This window comes from Pezoporus wallicus, unplaced genomic scaffold (genome assembly GCF_028554395.1).
Source record: "Pezoporus wallicus isolate ANWC-B61680 ecotype Strahan unplaced genomic scaffold, APGP_CSIRO_Pwel_v1 contig_14525, whole genome shotgun sequence".
Taxonomy (NCBI): domain Eukaryota; kingdom Metazoa; phylum Chordata; class Aves; order Psittaciformes; family Psittacidae; genus Pezoporus; species Pezoporus wallicus.
In genome coordinates this window covers 118823-136127 of record NW_026637545.1, presented here as the reverse complement: position 1 = coordinate 136127, position 17305 = coordinate 118823, and the positions used below count along the sequence as shown (strand labels likewise).

At 42.7% G+C, this 17305-nt stretch overlaps 1 protein-coding gene across 6 annotated transcripts; it reads left to right on the top strand.

Moving 5' to 3' along the window:
* Positions 1–375: 375 nt before the first annotated feature.
* Positions 376–16211, top strand: SMARCE1 (SWI/SNF related, matrix associated, actin dependent regulator of chromatin, subfamily e, member 1). 6 transcript variants are annotated; one of them, XM_057406034.1, is made up of 11 exons: positions 380–487; positions 1554–1604; positions 2129–2172; positions 4938–5042; positions 7323–7403; positions 8526–8657; positions 10223–10394; positions 12624–12796; positions 13720–13821; positions 14349–14559; positions 15108–16211. In XM_057406034.1, exons 2-11 carry the CDS (start codon positions 1598–1600, stop codon positions 15317–15319), a joined length of 1239 nt encoding a protein of 412 aa, XP_057262017.1. In that variant the 5' UTR covers positions 380–487; positions 1554–1597; the 3' UTR covers positions 15320–16211. The 6 variants fall into 6 exon arrangements, with proteins under 6 accessions (XP_057262022.1, XP_057262023.1, XP_057262017.1 ...); XM_057406035.1 differs by lacking the exon at positions 380–487 and adding an exon at positions 763–785; XM_057406039.1 differs by lacking the exon at positions 8526–8657 and having other exon boundaries at positions 376–487.
* Positions 16212–17305: the final 1094 nt, after the last annotated feature.

The following is a 17305-nucleotide window of genomic DNA, read 5'->3' as shown; positions in this document are numbered from 1 at the left end:
CTGCGTTGCGGCCGCTTCCCGCTACGGGCACGACAGCAAAGGGCTGGGTGGAACGTGATGGCAGGCAGTCTCCCGCCCGCACCTTTCCATCGCCACCACGGGATGAAGGGGACTGAGGCCGGGGCGGGGAGGAGGCGGCGCTGCCCGCTCCACGCCTCAGGAGGTCCGGTGACTGCCCGCACCGGCCGGGGAGGAGGTGCCTTCCCGGTAATGGCTGGGATGGGCGCGGCGTGAGCGTCCGGCAGATTCGCCACGATCGCTTCCGGCCACTACCAAGCAAGGAGCCGTGGGTAGAAGGGCTCGACCCTGCCTGGTGGGGGCTCCGGGACGGGCGGGGGAGGCCAAACCGGCTTCGCCTTCAGAGACCCCGTCGGTGAGCTGCAGGAGGACGGTGGCGATGTGTCGAAAGTGCGGAGCGCAGGACGCAGGCGCTCTCCTCGCCGCCGCCCCGGCCTGGTGAGGAACAAAGGGAGCGAGGCCGGCGCGGGTGAGTCGGGGCGAGCGGGCCTGAGGGGCCTGGCTGGGGCGGGAGGGGGACAGGTCTCGTCCCCGTCGGCGGTCGCTGGGGTTGAGGGGGCCGCGCCGGTGGGGCCCAGGGGTGTGCAGGGGGCTGCAGCGGCGTTTCCTTATGGCGGCAGGAGCGAGGTGGGCTCGGCCCTGGCGTGGCACGGGGAAAGGCGGTGGGGCTGAAGGGCCCTCTTCTGGGTCTTCTCCCTTTGAGCGCCTCGAGCCTCACGAGCGACCCCATATCGAAGAGTTTGAGCGGGCGAGAAGCGGAGTGTGGCGTTAGCCGGGAAACTCCACCGGATTCCGGCTGCTGGTGCGATCTCTGGGGAGTTCTTTGAAGAAAAAGGCCGGTAAAAAACCCAAACCGCTTTGTTACTGCGCTCTTCCCGTGACCCCGATGGGCTGCTGAAGGGTCAGTAAGCTCGCGGCCTGTGCGGTGGCAGCGGTGGGTTTTGTACCGTGTAAAGCAGATACTGTTTAATTTGGACATTTATACGTTAATACCAGTTTTCTGAAATAGTGTAAAATAATGGGGTATTCTTTTATTTGTTGAGGGAAAAAAATACATATCCTTAATAAGAACAAGATAAACCTGAGCATTATTTCACAGCTGATTAGTTGTGAAATGGCTTTAACCCGCCAGAGGGGAGACTGAGATGAGCTCTTAGGCAGAAGCTCTTCTCTGGGAGGGTGCTGAGGCGCTGGCTCAGCTGTGGCTGCCCCATCCCTGGCAGTGTTCAAGGCCAGGTTGGACACAGGGGCTTGGAGCAAGCTGCTCCAGTGGAAGGGGTCCCTGCCTGTGGCAGGGGGTTGGAACTGGATGCGCTTTAAGGTCCCTCCCAACACAAACCAGTGTATGATTTAAGGCCATTGTCCTTAGAAAGTATATTCGTTTTCGAAAGAGGTAAAACACCCTTAGTGTTAGAAACTTTTTATTTCAGAATTGGAAAAAAATTTTATAATCATTGGTAACTGTGATGAAGCTTCAAGGATTTGGGGTAGCAATGGTGTAATACTTAATAGCATGGTATTCTTTTGTCTTTCAGAAGTACAAATATAATGTCAGGTGGCTGAAAATTTGCCTATCAAAATGTCAAGTAAGTCTTAAGATTTTTCTTCCTTTAACTTGATGAATTAAACATCTGGTTCAGCAGAACCTGTTTGTGAGAGAACATTCTTATTCCTTGCATTAAAAGGAATGAGATAAAGCGTAGTTATTCTTGACCAAACTCTAGGCCTTAAATCTTGCTGAGGCTGATTTGCTGGCATGTTTGCACAGGAAGTCCAAATCTCACAGTTTATTCTGAATCCCCTTTCAAGGCATTTCTGCTTATCCCCTTTCTAATTTATCTGCTTATAAATGGATTTTGTATTTCTCAGTCTTTTGCCTAAATAAAAGGCTGACAATAGAGCAGTTCTGTGGTCTTAACTTTTTTCTCTTTTCTTTCTCTTGTATTCTTTGCTTTATGCTCTTCAGTGGCAAAATGCAAAGTCTTTGAAAGTGGGATTTCTGTCGTGGTTTTGTAAATTGCTTAAAAATGTTTGCCACAGCAGTTACCTTATTAAAAATCATTCAGTTTTTCAAGGGAAAAAAAATGTGCTTGCATTTATATCTTAACAGAAAGGCCATCTTATGCCCCACCTCCTACCCCCGCTCCTGCAACCGTAAGTATAGTGATTTTTCTCATTAACACAGACATGGTAATCTAGTCTTTAATAACTTACCAGAGCAATAATTATGGAGTTGCATCACCTTCCTGTATTGGAAACACAAGCTAGTCATAGTTCATTATTAATATGATATGCATTAATTATATTAATCTCATTTCTTCAGCAGTTTGGCAAAGAGAAGCTGAATAATTTTGCTTTGCCTTTAAGGCTACATCCTGCAGATACTGAATTTTCTGTAAGCAGTCAGTTGGTCTTAAATTATTCCCAGTGGGTTGCACCAGTTCACTGCAATAGTTAACAAACTGATACATTTAATTCTAGAACTTCCCACTCAACCTGTGCCCAGATTATGGGCAAACAGAGCATTTTTCATCTGGTTTTCAGAACTGTGCCCATGTTTGTCCATGTTTAAAAAGGTACTGATATACCAGTACACAGTGGTAAAGAAAGACTTTGAAAGCAAATGCACCTCTTCTGTAGCACTCACATTATGTATTCACATGAGAAAATACAAATCTTTTGTACAGAAGAATGAGTAAGGATGCTATAGTGATTTATTTTCTTTTTTTACTAAAGAAAATTGGGAAGCTGTTATCCAATAGAGTGTCCCTGATTTCTGCATCTGGAATGAAAACTGCAGGATGGCATTTACATGAAATGTGTGTGATCCTTCAAATTTATCATGCCATACTTCACATTCAGAAAGGCTTGAAAAGTACAGAATGTATAAATATAAGTTATGTTCTTCATAAACTTCCATAAATAAAACTTTATTTGTGTAGTCTGTTCAGAGTTTTCATTTTGCACACAACGGAATAGATCTGTGCCAGTGTCAGAAGGAACATGATGGCATCTGCTCTTACAACTGGATTCCTGCATCGAGAGCTGTGCACATCCGTGTGTGATTCTTTGGGATGTAGCATGGATACAGCTGTTAAATGGTTTCTATCAACGTGGTACATTCTCTAGTCACTTTAGAAAAGTATATGAAACAAATTTTCAACTAGTGACATGCATGACCTGTCTTGCAAATGTCTTTTGTATTACTTAACTTTGTGCAGGCCTTCAGGTGATAGTCTGTGCTCTGCTAATGCAAGCCCTCAGAGTAGACAAATAACCCTGCTACTTCTGTCCATGGCCAGTTCCAGTTACTACAGTCAACAAAGCACCAGTAGTTAACTGCAGTATTATAGCTGAAGTAAAAATTCTCCATGTAATGCAAGGTAGTTCCCTTGTAACATCTAAATCCTGTCTTACAGAAATAAAGAATTAAGCAGACGGAGATTACAGTTGTCATCTGGTTTTATTGAAGAAGTGTAGTTCAAAACCTGTTATGGTAATACAAAATCTGTAGTAAAATGGTGTCTTATTAAATAGTGACTGTGTATGTTGTGATCACAGCACATGGATTGAGTAAATGTCAGCTGCTGTGGCTGAGATTAAGAAGTTGGCAATAAATATATAGATATAAAAGGCTGTCAAAGGATAATCTTACTCTGTTTAGAAATTAACTACAGTGTGTCTACATGCACTTGAAAACTTCACAAGTTAATGTCGTTTAGCCTATAGGTTCTCTTTGTTCTGTGTTTATTTGTCATGCCCTGGTTCTTGGAGTCCTTAACTGACCTGTGCAAGGTTTGTAGCTGTGTCCTAGAATGGGTTCAGTCAGCAAATCACTTCAAAACACAACTGCATTATGTGCTGCTTATAAGGGCTAAAGTGCTACTAAAGAGTGGGAAAAGTTGTGGATGAAATGCTACAGGATATTGTGATTGCCACAGGACTTCATAATTGCTATTAAACAGTAGATCTACTGGGGTTTTTTTAACCAACAAAATTTGATAGGGAAATGGGATAATGGAAAAAGGCAGGAGAGAGATTTATGTGAGGAGGAAATACAGTGAACCTTCTGATACGTGACTGTATGGTGACGATGGGTAAGAAGGAATTGTAAAGAAATTCAAATTTTCCTCTGCGTTACTGGGGTGAGAATGAATGGATCTACTTTCAGGAATGAACAAAAATGTATTCTTAAATTGTCTTGGATTCAGTCATCTGTTAAGACTTATTTGTAGCCTCTGACCTGTAGATCTTATTGCAGTGGTTCCTCACCTCTGTCAGCCTGCAGCCTACCCCAGAACAGAAGGGGGTATCTCTGAATTGTCATCTTTCCCAGCTTGCATATCCCAGATCCCCAAACTGCATCTGTGAACCACCAGGAAAGTTCAGATACTGGCAGTGGTGCACAGTGAGAGATTTATTCCACCCCCTGTTTATTGACAGTGTAATGTTTGTTGGAAAGGCAGAATGATGGGAAGAAAAGCAGACAGGGATTGTCACTGGCACCTTAAATGTGGATTGTGGGGATTTCTATGTGATTACTGTGTGCTGTGTTGCTGTGTGAGATTAACCCTTTGGATCCAGGAGTCTTTCTGCATTACTTGGTGGCTTATGTTGGACAATCTTACTAGCCATGAGCTGGGTTTATAGAATACTTGTTTGAAAGAGTTACACTTAACAAAAATAAAATCACCAACTTTAGAAACTTGTAGTGACACTTTTGCTTAAAAATCTTGTTTCCTTAATAGGTTTTTACTGGAGTAAGTTTTGTGTTGAGAAGATACCAACTGCTACACCTCATTTGCTTGTTTAAATTCTGGTTGCTTTTGCATGCCATATTGCAGTTCATTTTCATTTCTGTGTTTTCCTCGTTTGAGCTCATTTCTCATTCGTGTTTTTGTCTCATTTGTTTCCATCAGCAAATGCCCAGCACACCAGGGTTTGTGGGATACAATCCATACAGCCATCTGGCCTACAACAACTACAGGCTGGGAGGGAACCCGGGCACCAACAGCCGGGTCACGGTAGGAGAATCAACTATTACATCATCCAGCAAACAACAGGAATTGACCAGGAACGGCTCTAGGGTTAGGTCCTTCTGAGGCTTGGCTGCTGCCACTTCTTTACAAAACCAGACACATTACTTCTGACTCTTATTCCACCTCCTTAACCCCCTTCCCTCTCACTCTGAAACCTTTTGCAGGAAAATGGACTTCTTCTCAGCAGTGAAAACAATGTGGTAATCATGTATGATGCAGGACTCCAAAAAGATAGACTGTGGTCTTCAGTGACCACTGCATGTTCAGGGAAGAGTTCTGTAGCCTGGGTATGAATTCTTGGAGGGAGGGAACTGCTCATTTTATCGAGGTTTAGTCAAAGACAGGAGCATTTTGCAAACTGGAGATCATTGGTAATAGTTGCATCATACTGTTGAGCCATGCAAGAGATGCAAGCCTTTCCACTCCTAGTCTGGTAATAACTACGAAGTCCCAGGTTCAGAAATTAGTTCTTTCAACAAAAGTGTGATGATAATAGAATCCTTTCAGATCTCATGTACTCCGTCAGGGTGTGGAAAATGGATGTTGCATTCATTTTTCACAGAGTAAACCAAGTGAGATGGAGTTGAGTGATGAGAGAGGTGATGGCTTTCAAATGCAGGTCAAGTCCTGAGCGTTGGATGCAGTTAGGAAACAAAAATAGACACTGGAAGTGTAACATTTTCTTAACTAACACAACAGAAACAGAGTAAATTCCTGATTTTTGTAAAGTTCCTGTAATTCTTATAACTTCAAGGTTTTCATGTAAAACTTTCTACCTCAAAAGATCTGATTACTTTGGAACGTGATAAAAAGATTTCTCAAGGAACAAATTGATGGTGTGTTTAATGAAGCGTACACCTTTTATGCCTCTTATATAAACCTTCTTTCAGACTTCATTTATGAAGTTCATCTGGTTTGTTAAAACGTTTACAGAAAAGACCTTCCCCATACAAGCTGGAACTTGACTCACGCACTGTCTGAACAGAGACTTTTTTCCTTATACAAGAATAAATCAGGTTTTGTCTGAGAACTTCCATTGTTTCTGTATGTCATGAGCATATACAGCCTTCTCTGCCATGCATATATCAGTATATGTATGGTGTCTTTAAATCCCTGTTAATTTAAAAGCATTAAACAGTTTCCGTTGATGTTTTCCAACCCATCTGTATGTGTATCTGTGTATACATTTGGTAATGCACATACCTCATGCACATTATTTATACACAATCCTGTACGCATCGTTTCATAGAGCTCCATAAATTCAGCAAAACAAAACATACCAAGAGGAAAAATTGGAAAGCTGAACACTGAACATGGGCTTTCTTGGCCAGATACATTTGCTTCTCTATGGCTGTAGTCCTGAAAAGTCTTGGAACTACTTTATATTTTTATGAGAATGCTCCCACTTCATGTAATACAAGTCCTGGCATGTGGAAGTGCTCGAGGAGTGGGGGTTTCCAGAGCCTGCAGCTGACAGGGACTGTCATGCTGCTGCACTGTTTTAGGAGAAAACCCTGTCAGGTGTTGTGTAGGTTGAGGGGCCAAGAGAGGCTGCAGCAACTTCCCATCCACAACAGTCAGTGGTCGTTGTCTTTTTGTTTAGTGTGAGCAGTGTGCTTGTTAGCGTGCAAAGCTAGAGGGAGATAATGGCACAGAAGGATATTAAAGGCTAACTTGGACCATTAAGTACAGTTCAGATAGAGATAATGCACACCTTGATGGCTCAGTTGGATGGGATTTAGTTTAGATTAGTTGGCTCCAAAATACCACTGACAAATTTTGCAGACAAATAGATTGCTAAAATGATTTGAAAATGAAAATATGTCTCTAACTTTCTGATCTTAAACTCCTTATTTTTTCCACCTGTACAGTAGCCCCATTAAATTTGTCAAAACAGGTAGAACAGATTGCTCATCAGAAGTGAGAAAAACTACCTGCTGGGATTGGTATTTTCATTTAAATTTCTAAGCTGCCTATTTCAGTTTAAGAATATGGAGCCCTTTTGAAGGTTTATCTAGTTACTGCTCTCCGAACTTACAGCTAAAAGGGCAGACTTACATTGGGAAAACACGACTCTGAGGATCAGCTCTAGTTAGTACCTGTTCCCAGCTTGGGTGACTTTTGGTGATGTTGTTTGCTTCTCTTAGTGGGGGTGTGCGTGGTTGGTTTGGGTTAATTGCACAAGAGTGAGTGTTTTCCAAAACATATGTGTAGACTCTGCCCAGTGATCATGTTAACGAATGGATTTGTTCGGTTCTTTTATAGGCTTCCTCTGGTATTACCATTCCAAAGCCCCCCAAACCCCCAGACAAGCCCCTGATGCCCTACATGAGGTACAGCCGGAAGGTGGGTATACAGTGTCAACCAAGTTATAATGAAAGTTAGTGTTTGTGTGTGCTAACAATTAATTGCTATTATCTTAGTTTCAGCTTCTAAACTTTGACTTCTAACAGCCTGCACATTCTTTTAAGGGAATTGTAAAGTACAGATGCATTGCCCTTCGCAATGAAGGCAGCAGTAGTCTGTTCACGCAGTTGCCAGTTTCTGGGGGGAAAAGTTTTCTCTAAAATGCTAAGTACTACCACTGTCTGCTGACAAGGATCCACCCTGCCACATGCAGAAGTTCCTGTGACTTACTGACAGAACTTTTTTATATAAAGGAAGTATTCCTTGCGGTATACTGGGCTTGGTACAGTGCTGTAGCTGGACTGAAGAGTAGCAATGAGTGGACTTTGCATGTTCTCCTTCACCAACCTAGCCTGTGGCACCGTTTACTTCGCTATTCTGTGAACTGTTTGACAGAAAGTAGGAGAGAGACTCTTGTGGAGTCTGAAATCTGATGGGGCATGGGGAGGGCATGTCAGCCTGGCTGAAGCGGGTGAGCCAGAAGGAATTCCTTCCACTTCTGGTAAAATACCTTTACCAGCATGTCTGTCTTAGGCAAAAAACCATCAACAAAAAAAAGAGGTCAAGTGGCACAGCAAGAAATAACACTGGCAGCTCTCCTTTTTGGTTTTTCTTTTTCCCTATAAAGTTAGAAACTTTCTTGGTGGAGTCAGAACTTGTTGGAACTCAAATTGATCAGCAAGACTGCAAAATATTTTGCAATGTTACATTCTGATGTGAAAAGCTCAGTGCTCTTTATCATAACCCACTGCTGGATGTGTTTACTCAGTAGCCTTTTTTTTTCCCCGAGATGCAGCGATGTGCATTTAAGAAGAGAATTAAGAGGGTTAAAGGCAATATTCTCATGAAACCAAAGCCATTTCAGCAATTGCCTGTTTCAGTAGATGGCTTCCTACTGACCTCCTGCCCCAGAAAATAATCGAGATAGTTTAGCCAGACTCATTCCTAACTTAATCCTGTTTTTCATGGTGATTCCAGAAAGAACACTGAGATGACAATATAAAATGTGTAATTTGGAAGTATTTAGATATCATTAGTAAAGCTCCAGCTGTTTCTGTTAAGGTCTGGGACCAAGTGAAGGCGTCCAATCCTGATTTGAAGTTATGGGAAATTGGCAAGATTATTGGAGGAATGTGGCGAGATCTCACTGATGAAGAGAAGCAAGAGTATTTGAATGAATATGAAGCTGAAAAGGTAAATGGAAGAAATCTGGGATGTTTATTACAGCTGATTCTTCTAGGAACTGGTCTGAGAAGAAAAATTCATCTTCCCCATGCAGTGGTGTATGAGGCATTCAGGAGACCCCTGTATGTAACTTAAATGGAAGTTATATCCTGACACATCTTTTAGATTTTTTTAAATAACTGTACATCAACTGTGACTGGTCAGCTTTTAGACCTAATTCAAAATGAAGTATTGATAATTGAGAGTCGATTTTAACTGTTTAATGAATGGATTTGCTTGTACAACATCAGTATTGAAAAGATTGTCTCAACACCAAAATCCTCTTTCAAAACTGGTGCTCTGCAGCTACTGCTATTGTCATGAACGTGTTCATGAAAGACTTCCAGTCACGTAGGGTTTGGTTTTCATGGTGTAATCTGGTGTCACTCCACGCTATGACACAGTGTTTTGTTTTCTTAAAATGTTACCACTTTTAGGGTTTTTCTTGTGATTTTGTTTTGGTTCTGTTGATCCTGATGACGACAGATGACAGCTACCTGTGTGTCTAGGTTGGTAAATGTTGAGGACCTTGACAAGACTGGCATTGTGATCCTGAGGTAACAAAGGGAATTGTCCAACTGCTGTGTTGTCCTTAAACCTGGTAGGCATCTGAGGCTGTGTGTAACCTGGTCAAATCTAAGCTGTTTTTATTGCAGGTCAATAGAGAAGCGCTTCAAAGCTGGATGCTCTCAGTTGAAGCAAACAAATAATCAAGGGATTCTATTTTTTAACTTGGTCATGATGTTTAGATTGTAAGCTCCTTGGGGCAGGGGCCATCCTGGTCATATTTTTCCAGTGCCTAGGTAGAAGTATTCCAGTCCTAACCATGAAGAAAACAAGATGCTTAGGTACCTTTAACAAATTAACATTATGTAGATTATTTTTTTTCATTGGAAGTATCTCAGATCATTGTACAAAATCTAGACTTGCCACATTTAAAAAGTGAGATTAAAGAAAGCAAATCAAAGGGCAAAAATACTTCAAAGAAGGCGAAAATAGTGGTGCAGACCTGCTACCAGGTGGAGACTGTAGTCTGGCTGCAGCATTCTGTATCATCCCAGGGCAGGGATGGATCAAAGAATGGAAAAATCTTAAGTTATTTTGAAAACTGGTTCATGACATACTGCAATAAAGAAAGAGAAGAAATCAGAGTCAAAAGATCTAGTTAGAACTCCAGAGATTTATTGAGAGTATGTTAAGTCCACTAATTATTTTTATCCTATCAGAGTTCATCTGATCATAAATGCCTTGTTCTGAGGCAGTTGCTTTTTAACTCTCAAAAAACAAAGCTGTTGTTTAAGACTTCTCAGGTATTAAAGCTGAAGCATACCTAGAAGCACAGCTAGTGTTTCTAAAACATGAATGACTACGGAAGAACTTCCAGTTGTTAAAAAGAGAATACAGTCATTTGTGTATCACTGGATGATTCAGAATAGCTTTATCTGTACAACTACAACACGAGTTGTACAGGCTGCAGTTATGTCCAGGCTGAAATCATCCCCTCGTGCAATCAAACGCTATTGGTCACGTTTCAGATAGAGTACAATGAGTCCATGAAGGCCTACCACAACTCTCCTGCATACCTGGCCTACATCAATGCCAAGAGTCGTGCGGAGGCTGCGCTGGAAGAGGAGAGCCGCCAGAGGCAGTCACGCATGGAGAAAGGGGAGCCCTACATGAGCATCCAGCCCGCAGAGGATCCCGATGGTAAGCGCAAAGGGGTTTGTGTGCACATCCACTGAGACAGTGCCATTACAGGACCAGCAGTAGAGAGAAACAGATGGAGATACAGAAAACTACCAGTGTACAGCTTACAGTGCTTAACGCGACTTCCTTCCTATTTTAGTACCTTCAGTAGTGATTTTCATTGTCAAGTTTTATTTCATACACCTAACAACTGACTTTTTCTTGATTCCAAGGTGTCAAAAGTTATTTCAACCTTTAATTATGATGAAGTTATGCTTACAGTTCAAAACAAGTAAGTCTGCTTAAAGCCCTGTAATGGCTTTAGTATATGCATTGTAAAAGGCTTAGATGCCTGGTGTTTAATCCAGCTCAAATGAAATTGTGTGCTTTATTACCAGAAGCACATAATTTGGATAGGCAGAGCTCTGGTATGATTAAGAGCACCTGAACCTTTAATCTGCTCAACAACTGTCAGTTGAGATTGAGGACATCAGTTACCTTTGCTGCTGGCAAGTTGATAAGAAGGTTCTCAAAGTTTACTTGAGTGCGAGGAAAGGCCCCACCCGGTGGGAACACTCAGCCCTAGCCACCCAAGGGCTGCTCTGCAGTTCACAGCTCAATGCTTGTTGAAACCTGAGGGGGAAACATGTAATCAGTTACACCCATTTTTTCCTTCCCCTTTGTAAATGCACACCTTGGTAAGAAAGCACACAACAAGCAGCATTTTACCCAGTGGGAGGTAACTGCAGAATTCATGTGAATACATTTAGTGTTCCAGTAGCTGGCACTGGGGACTTAAGGAGTTCAGCTGGATCCAGCTGCATGAGGCCCCAAGTTGCATCTCTTCCCATCTGGGACCAAACAGCAAGTTATTTCTGTGACAGAAATGTTGCTTCTGTCCCATCCTGCCCATCACTAGGATTAAGAACTCTCAGCATGAAAGGAATCTTAGTAAGAGGACAAAGGCACACCTTTAAGGAGACCAGTTTGCTCAATACTTTTTTGTCTCTTGCAGATCTATTGCCTTCCCACTGTTTTTCCTCTTTGCTCCATTTAATTGGGTACCTCAATGAAAAATTGAACATAACACTTTGAAATAAAGGAGACAGAAACTTTCATTAAAGTGGTTACCTTCTTTTGTTACATCTTCCTGCATGATAGCTTAGGACTCTTCTTAAGATCTCTCTGAATAGATGGAGAATGATCTCGATTATGAGAACTTGATGTGAAATAAATTTGACTTCTGGACTCTTCTACGTGACATCCTTCTGGAAGATTATTCATACTTGGTGCTTAACTGACTTTAATACTCAGCTAAATTTGAGTTATGCTCACATAAGTTTCTTCTATTTCTTTACCAGTATTCAATGCTATTTAATTACTATGCTTTAAATTCTAATCAGTTTGACTTTTAATATTGCATAATGCTATGGTTCATGTTAAATTCTGTGACTCGATTAAAATTGCCACATCTTGCCAGAAAATCAGAAGCTCTTTTAATTGGATCAGAGAGAAGAAAACTAAATCCTTGACCTGAAATATTCATAGTTCTTTGTGATTAATCCTGTGGAGAAATGTCAAACAAGACAGTTCAGTTCCTGTTGTGCTGCCTTTAATTCCTTTTCTGCACGAGAAGCTTATAAGGAGACGAGCACCTTGACCCATGTGCTCATGTATTTTCTCTCTTGAAGTGTTTTGGGGTTTTTTTCTGTAACTGTTCTTCAGTGAACTGCATTTACTAAAAAAATAAATCGTTGCTTTTAACACTTTACTGTGACTTTTCAGTGATGAGTAAACGTATCACTGCTTGAGTGATTCCTCGAGTACTTCAAAACCAGGCTGTCTGATCTGTGCTACAAAGCTGATTGAGAGAGGAGTCACTCTCCTGTTGGTATTTTGTAGTTGATACTGTTCTAATAACACAATTGATCAGGAATGTGTAGGTTTGGGTTTATTTGGTGTACTAATAGTCCCTCTTGCTCTGGAAAGGCAGAAAGCAGCACAGTAACTAATTTCAGGCTTGTAGGAAATGCATGTCAAATCCCAGCTGTTAGAGCTGTGCCAGGTAAATTGTCCTCATAAGGTGATTTTTCTGATGACCTGATGTTCTGTATGTGTTATTTGAACTTTGTGATGCGACAGCAACTGGTGTTAAGGTTTGCATCTTGATTTTAAGAAGTGGTACCAAAACTAGACTTGGTCCTGGTTTTGTGGCATTAAAGCAGTTGCACTTAACGCTCTTTTTTTCAGACTATGACGATGGGTTTTCTATGAAGCACACGGCCACAGCTCGTTTCCAGAGGAACCATCGTCTCATCAGTGAGATCCTGAGTGAAAGCGTGGTGCCTGATGTCCGCTCTGTGGTCACCACAGCTAGAATGCAAGTTCTGAAACGCCAGGTTCAGTCTTTAATGGTTCATCAGGTAAGGACAAATGATATGAAGTGTTGGTGAAGATAATGGTGTTGGGCTGTACTCCAAGTCTCTGATAGTTTGATCATCTGCGTGACTCTTCTTGTTGGGTGTCAGTGTTCTCTACGCTCGAATAGCTCATCTGTCTTGGGAGGTGCAAGACATGAGGCGTCACCTCCCGGGCTGTTTTGTTATTAAGAATCATGTTAAGCTCTAGTGTGTTTTTTAGGATATCTTAAGTATCAACTCCGCACCTCTTCACTGTTACACATAACCCTTGTGTACGTATTGGATTCTCCTGTTTGATGGGCACTGGTGGAGTTGTGACTTTGGGGTAGCTTACGACTCATAATCTTGTTTGTAACGCTTCTTTATTCCAGTAAATGGTCCCTATTGTAACATTGTTAAATACATACAAAGAAATCTAGTGAGGTGTTTCACTTTACTTTGACTGGGCATATGCCTCTTTTCCAAACATGTACATTACCAGAAGACCCCTCTGTCAGTATAGTCAGCGTACACATAGGTGAAAAAAACTGAGACACCAGAATTTAATGAACAAAAGCAGATCTGGAGGGGGGTGGTATCCCTTCTTTCCTTTGAATTGTGGTCTTTCTGCATTAGAGAATGTAATTTATGTGTTCCATTTGTACATACCTGTGGGGTGTATAATATGAAAGAAAACATGTAGGTTTTGTGCTGGAAGATTCACCTCAGGTACATATATAGTGTTTTCCACTTACAGTACACCTCGCCAATCCTGAGTGACCGCAAAGACCTGTTTATTCATACTTTTCAACAGCATAAAGTCATTTCTATATTACATAGGTATATTTTTTAATACCGGTGTATGTATTTCTATAGGTAGCTGTAAACTGTGTCCTGCTCTCCGGATGACAGCATAGTAAAGTTCTCACCATTTATCTCATTTCCAGCGTAAACTGGAAGCTGAGCTTCTACAAATTGAAGAGCGTCACCAGGAAAAGAAGAGGAAGTTTCTGGAAAGCACAGAATCCTTTAACAACGAGCTCAAAAGGGTACAACTCTTGTTTTTCTCCACTTTGAGGAATCTGCTAGTTACCCATTTGTACAAGTGCTCTCCCCACAGTTCTGTATTTCAGTGATGTGTAATTACACAGCTGAGGACTGCAGCGTCCTTGTGTGTGCATGCTGGAAAGTGCACGGGGTTTGTGCTGTTTCATGCTCCATCACTGACCTTTAGTGGTGACATTCAGCCAGTACAGCTTGGAAGTCCCCTCAGGCATCATAGCTTGAGCTCATGGCAGAGTAGCTCCGGCTCAAGGAAGGTGGCCTAAAGCCACTGCTCTCTCTGTCCTTGTCTGCATTCAAAGAACAAGCTTTAGCTGGTTTATTCCCCCCTTTTTTGATAACATGCTTGTGCCTCTGCCCAGTTACTGATGTGTCTCCCTCTCTAGTTACTGATTATAAAGTTTGACAAAGCAAAAGAATCTTGATTTAGAAATGCTGTGCTCATCATTGGGTTTACTGATGTTTTAACTGAGGTAGTAAAAGCTTTCCTGGTTTGTCTCTCTTTAATTGCCAGTTATGCAGTTTGAAGGTGGAAGTGGATATGGAAAAAATTGCTGCTGAAATTGCTCAGGCGGAGGAACAGGCTCGCAAGAGGCAGGAGGAAAGGGAAAAGGAAGCAGCTGAGCAAGCGGAACGCAGCCAAAACAACATCACAGCTGAGGAAGAACAGGCAGCTAACAAGGCAGAGGAGAAGAAAGAAGAGGAGAGTGCTCCAATGGAGACAGGTAAAGGCACAAGAAGCCCATCGTGGCCAGGAGCGTGCTCCCTCTGGTTTTGCTGTGAGTAGGAAGAAAGGCTTCAGCACAATAACAGTCAGAATAGAGATCTGAATAGAGATCAGAATTCATCTTTGTGACCTGACACGTCTGCTTTGTTCTTAAATTGCTCCTTTTTAAACAGGAGAGAATAAAATACCACAACGCCCTGTTTAATGCTTTGAGTTATGTACACAAGGGGAAAAAATGCTTTCTAAGCCCCTCTCATCCCTTAAATACAGGTTAGCCAGAAGCAACTGAGAGTTTCCTTGTGCTGGTATCAGCATTAGGAGGACATGACAGCACTTATCCCCTGCTGCTCGCACCAGCTGGTGTGCAGGTTTTTTGTGTTCTGTACAGTGACATTAGAAGATGTTACTGGACTGGAGCTTGTTGGTTGTCAGTAAAGCAGCGAGCTGTTTGCCATACCAGAGTAAGCACAAGGGAAAAGGCACCAGGGAGCTGGAGTTGTGCTTCTGGTGTAACAAGGCTTTCTTATGGCTGACTTCTTGTTACAGAAGAGCCTCACCCAGAAGAGAGCACAGAAACCCAGCAGAACGGAGAAGAAGGAACATCCACCCCCGATGACAAGGAGAGTGGCCAAGAAGGGGGCGACAGCACCGCAGAGGAGGGAACCAGTGACAGCAACACTGGTTCTGAGAGCAACAGTGCGACAGTGGAGGAGCCTCCTGCAGACCCCAGCGCCGAGGACACTGAGAAGAAAGAATAAATATTGACTCATTTCATGTGTCTCTTTAAGGAAGTACTGGTTTAGTTTCAACATGTGCTATGCAGCTTTTATATATTCCCTGCCTGTATCCCTTGTTCCCAAAGGATATTGGGCTTCAGTAATGTGTCACATTATCAGCAAACTGACGTCGAGGGGCCTTTAGAGGCACAGGGTGGCTTAAAGCAGACAGAAAACCTGTTAAAATACAGATAGGTCCTTCCTATTGCTTGGGATGTCTCCCCTAGAAGAACAGGTCTGGTTTTGGTTTTTACGTTACAAATCAGCCCTTCTACTGTTCTACTTACATGATAACAGTGAGGAGGCCTTTCGCAAAGGCCCCTCTTGGCTGTTTGTGGCTGAAATGTGATGCTGATGGGCCTCTCTCTCTCTCTGGGGGCCTCCTGAGGAGCTTGGCTCTGTCCTGACACATCAGCTTACTGCACCACGACCCAGAGCATGTCCTTGATCTCACAAAACCAACCCCCCAGCAGCCCCCCTACTTTGGTTCTGGCCAGCCAGGACCCAGCTCTTTGGTTTTAGAGAAAGCTTTTGCTACTCATGGGTGCTCCTAAGTAAGGCTGATGGGCTTGGTCTTGGGGGGTTTTGGTGCAAGAGAAGCTGTTCTATAGTGACAGAAACTTGCTCACATTCCACATGCAACATTTCAGGAGATCCACTTCCAAAGGAATAAGTTTTAACTGTCCTTTTGCAGTAAATGATATATGGTGGGGGGGGGGGTGGTTTCTAATCAGAACTGCCTTTGCTTTTCTGTACCAATAAACTCCTTTATTTCCTACTTAGAGACCAAAATCACCCCATTTTGTCCCATGTTAACCTGAAGCCCTTCTGAAAATAACCCACTGAATTGCAACAACAGACAGAAGCTGCTTCCTGTACAACTAAGAGAACACATGATGCATTGCAGTCAATAACCTGGAATGTTTTTAGGGAATAGTGGGTCTAGGGGTGGTAATGGTTTGTAAATCCTTTTGGTCTTTTTTTTTTTTTAATGGTTTAAATAAAATCCAGCAAGTTTGTTTTTTTTAAACTCACAGTGCTCTGGTTCTTGTCTCTTAAAGAATGCCTGTGTTTGATTTAGGGCTTCTACCAGCTGCCCTCCTTGAGCCCAGGGGGGGAGTAAAACCATGGAATTAATTAGTGACATATCCAACATACAAACAGTTACACTGGAAAAGGGCTTGGAAAACCAAAGCAAGAAACCTCTGAGCTGGCCTTGACTTGTGTTTGAACACTGGCTACATCAGGAAGGATCTTTAAAACCAGTGAATGGGAGAAGCTGGGGGGGAAATAATGCTTGGAAGTTGTTATTGAGGCACTGCCTTGTATGCACACACAAAAATGAGCCAGTGGCAATTGAGATTTAAAAGAACAAATGGAGTTGCTTGTTCCTGTTTTATTCCCTTGATTCCATCTTGGATCTGATTGTGCACAAACTACTGGGAGCAGAGTCCTGTTAGCTGAGCTCCCTTTAATGAAGCATGTTGGTTACAAGAGATTACACCTTAACCTACACACCTGAAGATTTATTTACTGCGTTTTGCTCTTCTAAAAAAGCATTTTCTGGAATGATTGTTGCTGCCAACAGAGTTTGATTACTTAAATGGTACCAGCTGCTCCCTGGACCACAAAGGGGCTCAGGTGGAATCAGTTGGTGCAGGAGTAGGAGGAGGTTCTGCACCTCCCGTGCTGCAAATGCTCCTTGTGCCACAGCTCTCTATGCTGGGCTTCTGCAGGCCCCGTGTGCTTTTCATCTCCTCTGTGTTCTCAAGGTGTATGCAAATAACAGTCATTACTTGGCACAGGCAGGGTGTGCTGCACCTCAGTGAGTAGGTGTCGACTTCAAGGGCAAAATAACTCCTCCAAGCACATGCAAACCTGAACAAGTGCCTGGTGGGCAGCGTTTTGAACACTGACCAGCCCCCAAGGGACATGAGCATCAGGGACGGGCCTGGTGAGAACCCCGGC